Source organism: Furipterus horrens, unplaced genomic scaffold (assembly GCF_987537825.1).
Source record: "Furipterus horrens unplaced genomic scaffold, mFurHor1.1.pri manual_scaffold_13, whole genome shotgun sequence".
In the NCBI taxonomy this organism is placed as follows: domain Eukaryota; kingdom Metazoa; phylum Chordata; class Mammalia; order Chiroptera; family Furipteridae; genus Furipterus; species Furipterus horrens.
The window spans coordinates 41,858,181-41,866,652 of record NW_028327183.1 but is presented as its reverse complement, the minus strand read 5'-3'; the positions used below and the strand labels follow the sequence as shown (position 1 = coordinate 41,866,652).

General features: G+C 52.5%; 1 protein-coding gene across 1 annotated transcript; it reads right to left on the bottom strand.

Moving 5' to 3' along the window:
• Positions 1 to 3,880: 3,880 nt before the first annotated feature.
• Positions 3,881 to 6,479, bottom strand: RABAC1 (Rab acceptor 1). The gene is made up of 5 exons (XM_090260578.1): positions 6,276 to 6,479; positions 5,786 to 5,998; positions 5,416 to 5,513; positions 4,194 to 4,295; positions 3,881 to 4,111 (listed from the first exon to the last, which is right to left on the bottom strand). Exons 1-5 carry the CDS (start codon positions 6,329 to 6,331, stop codon positions 4,023 to 4,025), a joined length of 558 nt encoding a protein of 185 aa, XP_090116704.1. The 5' UTR covers positions 6,332 to 6,479; the 3' UTR covers positions 3,881 to 4,022.
• Positions 6,480 to 8,472: the final 1,993 nt, after the last annotated feature.

Sequence of the window (8,472 nt, the reverse complement as noted above, 5' to 3'; positions counted from 1 at the left end):
CAGTCTGGCATCTCAAACCATAAAATTTTGGTGTCTCATCCAGCAACAAGACTACCATTCTGTCCCCTCAAAGAGACTAGACTCCATCCATTTCTGATATCCCTAAAGAAGTTCCAGAAATACCAGTCTTGGTCGCCTAAAACTAGACCTTCGAATCCCAGCTCCCATGACCCCAACTTTGACAAAGTCCCTAATCTGTCACTTAAACTTTTAGAACTAGACCCACTGTGTTTTTAAGACCAAATGAGACAAGCAGGTATTCCCCAAACTAAACAGCATGACCCCCCCCTCCAGTCACTGTCACTTTACACTAGGTAATGAGATACCTCAATCTCTGTTGCCCCAAGTTACACAACGATCCCCAGGCTCTGTCACCACTAACAGCATTGGTGTCTCATTCCAAACTAGGGCCCCTGACTCCAAATGTGCCACCCAGACCTCCAGAATCTCCTTCTCTGTCACCCCAAGCTAGATTAATGACCAGCGGTCTGTTTGTAACAGACCCCGATTTCTATTGCCCTGAACCAGAAACTGGATACTCAGCCCAAACAAGACAACCAGGTGCCCAGTCTGACACCCCAAATGAGGCACGGGCACTCCCTGGCTCTGTCACTCGACACTGGACAGCTGGATCCCTTATCCCTGTCACCCCAAACCTGGGCCCACGGGCTCTTTAATTGTGAAGTCGACAACCAGATCCCTAATCTGTCACTCCCAATCAGCCAACTGGAGCCCCTAGCCTCTGTCACCAAAATTGACAACGAGACTTTTGGTCTCTGTCTCTTCAACAAGAAACCAAGCCTCCAGTGTCTGTTACCCCAAAACACACCTCTCAACCCCAACATCATATAGGCAGGGATGGATGGGAAAAGGATGCTGAACTTTGACATTCTTGTATGGAATCTTCTGGTCTCAGCATCTCAGTAACTCAAGGTCAGAATTAGGGACCTGTAGTCAGACACCTCCACATTAGGCCTCTGGACTGAGTCTCAACCTCCTGCTGCCCCCTAGTTCCAGGCTGCCAACTGCTTACCTCAAAGATCTCAGTTCTGGGTCCCTGGGCCCCCAGCCTCAGTCACCTCCTACAAGGCTCTCGATCATATTCACTCCAGGCCCAGAGACCTAAACTGGATGTAATGGCAACCCAACCCTATGGGTATGAAGACTCAGTCTCCCCCCAGGAAATGCTGCACTTGTATCTGGATCAACAAAGAAAACGCTCTCTGCTACCTCCAAACTGGGTTTGGGAGGCTAGGCAGGCACCCCAGGTCTCATCTCCCTGGACAAGCTGGCTCCCATCCTTGGAGACAGTCTGGAGGAAGCGCATGCTCGCCCTCTGGTGGCTTCCCTTGGAATCTCATGCCTGGCCACTGTCGAGGACCAGTGTAGATACAGACACCAAGGCCGCCAGGTGTTTCCATGTTGCCATCTTGCCGGGAGCATGAAACCTGGGGATCATCCTTGCCTGCTCCCTCCCACTCAGCTCCCACGCAAGTCATTCCCTAAGTCCCAACCCTCTTCATCCTGAGTCCACCTTCCATGTCTGTCCTCTCCATTCCACGTCCCTGCATCACCTTCGCAGCTTGGCTCATCCTCTCTGTTCTCACTCCCTCTAATCCATCCCAACACCACCCCAAAGGGATGTTCTTATTGTTCATACTTGACCCTGTCCCTCCCCTGCTCCCTTCCATTGTTCCAATTGACCTTAAGCCAGAATTCAAAGACTTTCCTGTGGCTTGCCGGTCCTGTGTGACCTGGCCCCCAACGCCCTCCCCAGCATCATCTCCTAAGGCTGTCCCCTCACGCCTAAGCATGGCCTTGTTATTGAGCAGGTCCAACCTCAGCGCCTTTGCACTTGCTGGTTCTTCTGTCTGGAATATTCTTCCCCTAGACCTCCAAGAGGTAACCTCCTCCTCATTGCCCAGCAAGGCCTGGCCCCACCACTCTAAGCGAGCCCCTGCCCTTCTTCAAGTGCTATCTAGCCTCGTCCAGACTCATTTTACTGGCTTCAGAGCACCTGTGACTGTCTGTGAGTTTCCTGTTGCTGGTTGTTGGGCTCACGGATTGCGCCTTTCCCCCTGAATGTGAGCTCAGCAGGCAGGGCCTCATCTGTTTGCGGCCCTGATGTTTCCTCAGCATCTTAGCCAGCGTGTCCAGGAGGAACAGAATATAAGTCACAAATGTAACTTTATATTTGCTAATTAATCAATTATAAAAAGTAAATTAAAAAGGAAAAAGCAATTTAAATCAGTGTATCTAACATATTATCCTTCCAACACATAACCAATATAAAAAATTATTGAGACATTTTATGTCCTTGTCCTATGTCTTTGAAGTCTGTATTTTACCCTCACAACATGTCTCAATTTGGACCAGAGTGTTCTAAGTGCTCAGTAGCCACACATGACTGGTGGCCACCATATGTGACAGGATTCCAGAATGACACTAGGTACTCAGTAAGCACTTAATAAACATTTGCTGAACGATAAACAGTGAGATTTTTTAAAAATATGTTTTGATTTTAGAGAGCAGAAGAGGGAGAGAGGGAGAGAAACATCGACTGACCACGTCCCATACACACCGCAACTGGGACTTGAACACACAACCTAGGTATGTGCCCTAACCAAGAATCAAACTCCCAACCTTTCAGTGCACGGACAATGCTCCCACCAACTGAACCACCTGGCCAGGGCCAGCCTTGAGCTTTGATGATGAGGTAGGAGGTTGGAGGCCATGCCTCTCCTGCAGCTCTTCCTGTGGCTGCCTTGTGTCCCTCAGGGCTCACAGAAATGTCACCTCCTCAGAGAGCCTTCCTGATCATCCCTACCTGAAGTAGCTTTCAGGGCCTCTCCATCACCTCACTTTCTCTTTGGTCAGCATTTGCACATGACAGTCTTCACGTTACAACGAAAAGTAATTGGTGTCCCTTTCACTCAGAGCAGAACCAAAATTCACACTGAAGCCTGCAAATCTCCCACTTTCCGCTGGCTCATTAGCTCTGGCCACACTGGCCTCTCGCCATTCCTTAGACCTCCAGGCACACTCTCATCTCTGGGCCGTTGCAACCACTCACTGCTTCCTCTGCCTGGAACATCCTTCCTCCTAAGGATCTGAAGCTGCTCCCTCACTCAACAGGACCTCAGGAAGGCCTTTTAGAAACTGTAGCTCATCTCCAGAGCTTTCTCTATGCAGTTAACATAGTAAGCCCAAGACTGCTGTCCTTAGAGAGGCCTGCTTGTGTAGCTGGCCCTTGGCTGGCATCTGGGAACTTGGATTTTAGGAGTTTCCCCCATTCCCTGGTATGAGCGGCTCGTGTTTGTGCAAATGGCATTGTTTATGTGGAACATCTGCTCTACTCTGGGAGTCTGGAATTGTGGTCCATGTCAGACACAGGGCGCTTACGTGGCCAGCCTGCAATAAAAAACGTGGGCGCTGAGACTCTAAGCAGCTTCCCTGGCAAACATTTCACATATGTTGTCACAGCTGACTGCTGGAGGAAGTATGTCCTGTGTGACTCCACTGGGAGAAAACTCTGGGGCACTTGTGTCTGGCTTCCTCTTGACTTTGCCCTATGTGGCTTTGTTCTTTGCAGATTTTGCTTTGCATCCTTTCATTATGGATCACAGCTCTGAGTCCAGCTGTATACTGAGTCCTCCTAGCAAATCATCAAACACCAGCGTGCTCTGGGGGCCCATGGCATGGTATCTCTTCCCAACTCTCTTTTCCCTGCCACGTGCCACCACTGGCCATCCTGTCATATTTTAATTATTTATCTTGCTCAGTGCCTCCCACAACCGCAAGCCTCCCTCTGCCTCTGTCTCTGCAGTGTCTCTGCATCCCCCCAACCCAGACCCACGGAAGATCCTGGGAGAGTATATGCTGAATGACAACTACAATGGCTTTATTTCCAAAGCTGGTTCCCAGGGGTTGTGATGGGAAGGGGGCCTTTGGCTGGAGCAGCAGAGCCGTGCAGAACAGGGGTGAGCAGAGGTGGGGTAGCTGGCTCGAGGTTGGCAGACATCTCATACCGGCTCCATCTGCAGCTCTTCACCATCCACAGACTCGATCTGGTGGAAGGCGGCGTGGGAGCCAATGACCACGAGGGTGGCTCCTGCAGGAAAATGAGAGTTCAGGGCCTTGCTCCTATACCTGGCCCCCACCGCCCACCCCTCATACCTAGACCCTGTACTCACCCAGGACCCAGAAGACAGCTGAGCCTGCGCCAGCCAGCCAGAAGAAGGGAAAGGAGATGCCCCCCGCCAGAGCATACTGATGGGCGGGGCTCACCTCTCGGCCTAGAGGGTAGATGGCATCAGGACAGCAGTTCAGACACATGTGCCCTTTCCCAGAGTACCCTGATGCCCCTAAACAGTCTGGTGTCACAAACCTCGGAGCCTATAGATCACCCAAACTCCTCATGCCAAAGCGCTCCAAGTCCAGGCCCCATCCATTTTTCCCATGTCCCTGCTGTCAGCCAGAATACAGCACGCCCTCCTCTGCCCCTCCCGCTGCTTTCAACCTCCCTTCCTCTAGAAAGCTCCCAGCCCTTCACTCCCGCAGACTAGGGCTCTCCTGCCCCAACCTACTCTCAAGGAGACCAGGAGTCTCAAACTGGTGGCCTAAGGGCCAGATTTGACCTGCAAACGTGTTTTTGAGTCTGCACAACATTCCCCAAGAATTTGATTTGAGGCTGACAGAGAGATCGAATGAGTTCACATAATACAGATTTCTGGTTTCTGGTGGCCGACTGGAAGAGCAGGTGTGCAGGCGCCTGGAGCAGCAGTGGCTGAAACCAGGTCGTGGTTGTGCTCCAGATGCTCCCTCCATGCCCTGCGCTCGCCTGCCCATTAACTTGTAGGCCCCTGAAGGGCTGTCTCAGGACTACCTGCTTATCTGATCCCAACTCCTCCCGATCCCCACTCCAAACCTGAGCGTCCCCTGGGTGGGCGCTCAGGCCCTTCTTTCTTCCCTATAGTGCTTGGTGCCAGTCAGGGAATACATGAGCCACAGGTCTCAGCTGCCCTCTTGAGAAATCCCAAAATCTTTCTGATTCCACCGCAGGAAGCAGGACAGGGATGGGGACAGATCTAGGCCAGTGTAAGGTCGCCACCTGGTGTCCAGTGTGGGTATCTGCAGCTGATGCTTTCGGCGGAGAGGTTAGGGAGGGTGAGCAGGTTTAACCGACAGGAGCTAGGTGGAGAGTGGGTTCTGGGGTTATTTCATTCTGTTTGGGGAACAGCAATTTGAGCGGCTGAGACTGAGTTGGGGGCATCTGGTGCGTCTGAGGTTTTAAGGTATAGGGTTCGGGGGATCTGGTGTAGATCTAGGCTTGGGCACACTTGGGTTTGGGGGTCTAAGGCTTTTGTTCCAAGAGACCAGGATTTGAGGGATCCATCTGCGCAGAAGATTTCTCACCAAAGAGCACAAACTTGGACTGCAACGTGCGCAGATAGAGGACGTAACAGGCGCCAAAGAAGACAGCAAGGGCGACCAGCAGCATGGGAGATGTCATCCTGGAGGAGGTCAGGGAGGCATGGTCAGGCAGCTGCGGGGCTACCCTAGACAGGGGGACCCTGACCTTCTACACCGGCGGTTGGCAGGCCAGGCAAGTTCAGGTCACATTTGGTCACACTGGCCAGGCCGATGGGGAGGTAGTGACTAGACCTTTGGTGAAAGAGGGGCAGAGCTATCCCATGGGGGTGGGGCCTGGCCAGCGGGAGGCAGGTGCGACCTGGCGGGGGCGGGGCCTGGCCCGTAGGGCGGGGGCGGGCGGAGAGGCACTCACACGCAGTACAGGATGAGGCCCAGGAACACGAACACATAGTTGCTCTGGTAGTACTCCACGTTTCGTACGAGGCGCTGGCAAAGTTCGCCCAGGTTGCGGGGCCGCGAGAAGCGCCGCTGGTCCACGAAGGTGCCCCAGGGCCGGATGGTTGCGCGACGCCGCTCCAGCCACTCACGGCCCGCGCCGGATGGGATCAGTTTTGGCAGCAGAGTCCTGTTGGGCGGGACCAGGTCAGTGTAGACAGAGATGGAGGCCGGACCCCCGGCCAGGAGGCCGCGGGAGCCAGACTCCAGGGTTCTGGGGTGCAAGACTCCTGGATCCCAGGGGAAGAGGGGGCTGAGCGCCAGACTCCGGAGTCCTCGAAGAGGAGACCAGGGGCCTGCACTCTAGTGTTTGGGGGTCTGTATTCTGGGACCCGAGGGAGGAGGGGCAGAGGGCCAGGACTCCTGGGTCTCGGTCAGGGGGGCTACTGTACAGCCGGCCTGCTCACGTGGCGCTCAGCCCTTCCGCCTCGGTATCCTTCTGCTGGTCCATCTCGGTTGACATGTCTGCGTCGTGGAGGCGTAGAAACTGCTGTAACGAGCCCTGGGTCCTGCAGACCCCGTTCGCCCTCCGGAGCCGGGCCCCACCCAGCCGAGCCTACGTGGCGCCGTTCGGCAGCCGCTGGGGACTGGCGTTCTCCCGCTGAGCACTGTGGGAATTCTAGTTCTGATGCCGGGGAGGATGGACTCCATGATGGTGGTCTTGCTTGCAAAACAGCTTGGGAAATGTAGTCATGTAAATGGAAGACAAGTGCCTCTGAGCATTGTGGGAGTTGTAGTTCCAGAAGCCTGGAGTGTGGCGTGGGGAAGGTTGATTGTCACGAGTCACTGTTAAGGGAACTCTAAAGGTAGAAGCAAGTGTCAGTGTACTCCATCCTGTGGAGAGTACAATGGGGACCGTGTAGAGCTCTCGCTCTGACTCTAGAGAGCATAAGAGACATCTGGAGGTTTCATAAAACACTGATTCAGCAGATGTGAGATGGGGCCCATTCATCTGCGTTTTTAACAAGTTCCTAGGTGCTGCTGATGGTAGTGGTGCATGGCCCACGTTTTGAATAGCGGGACTGTAAAGAATTCATGAGAATCTATTCCTTTCATCCTCAAGAGGCGGAGACTAGTGAGAGGGCCATGGTTGCTGGAAGGGGTATCTGAGGTGGGGAACAAAACTCTGCCACAACTCTTGGGCTACCCTTGATGAATGGGTTAGGACTAGGAACCTAGAGGCACCCTGCTTGTGGTGGATAAGAAGGAGGGACGTTGGGAAAGGAAAAGGGTTGAGAATTTTTTAGAGTTGTTGTAACCAAAACAGCTGGGATTTCGGAATGAGAGGTGAAAATCCAGGCTGTATTGACCTTGTCACCTCCCTGAACCTTGGTGTCTTCATCTGGACAGTGGGGAACCTGACAGTACCACACTTAGGGAGTTATGGTAATTCAGTTACAGGGTCCATGTAACATGCTTGAGTCTTGATACTTTGTAATTGCTCGATAAATGGTAGTGGACGTTATTGCTACTATAGTATTGAGACAGGATAGTAAGAAGCTAGGAAAATTCCTGGGCAAGTGCAATGGGGAAACTGAGACAGAAAAATTAAACAAGGCCAAACAGTTGGAGCAACTGATAGCCAGCTGGTGAATTGCAAGACCTTATCTGCCCTAACCAAGGACACTTGAGAGCAAATGGTTTATAGCTCTCCTCCCTAACCAGAAAATAAGTAGCTTCCCTGGCCATAAACCACAGGTGTTGGGGGTGGGGGTGGGTGGGTGGGGGAGAGGAATGCCAATGCAAACAGAGAGATAACACGGACACAAAGGGAGCTCCCCCTCCCCTTACTCCCAAGAGAAACAGCAAGTCTGCGCTCCCCCTAGGAACCTCCTCCTCCCAAGTTTACATGTTTCCCCTATATAAACTTGTTTCTGAAAGCTCAAGGTAAGGTGAATGTTAGGGTTTTTACCAGCCACCTTCTCAGACTGCTGGCCCCTGATATTAATAAAAGTGCAATCATAATCTATCTAATCCCTGTCGGTTTCAGTATCATGAATGTTATGATTATTTCTAGAGTTCAGCCTTCTCAAATTTAACAGTAATGTATTAAGAAGGGCTGCTGGCCCTTTGGATGTCCCAAAGAGTGGCTGGGATCTCGGCCTGTCTTTTCCCAGTTCGCACTGATGTATTTCTGTCTTTGCTCCTTTCCCACCTCTCAGTGAGTTGTGGGAAAACAACACAGAACAGCCTCAAGAATATGTATTGAAGTGTCAGGAAGACTGGGTTCACTTCGATGGACTGAGGGCCTAATTTTTCAAGGCTGGATGGGGCTGAAGGAGAATTCCCACGTGGGATATCCAGGTAACTCTTAACCTCAACTGTTGTCTTCCAGAGTCCACTTCCCTTTTGTGTTTGGGCTTTGAGGTGGCAAAGAGCCAGTCAGCCAGGGAATAAGATACAAAATTTTCAGTATGATTAACCTGGCATGGGTGCAGGGTGATCCGGGGAGATAAGAAGTGATTGTCTGTTAAGAGGCCTCTGTCCATGCTCTCACCCAGGGGGTGCTGGGCAGAGGGTGCTGGAGGGCCCTCCCAGGAAGTGGGGGTCAGACTTTGCCAAAGGGACTAGTGGAGCGATAATCAGGCAGGTGCCCTGAGTGGG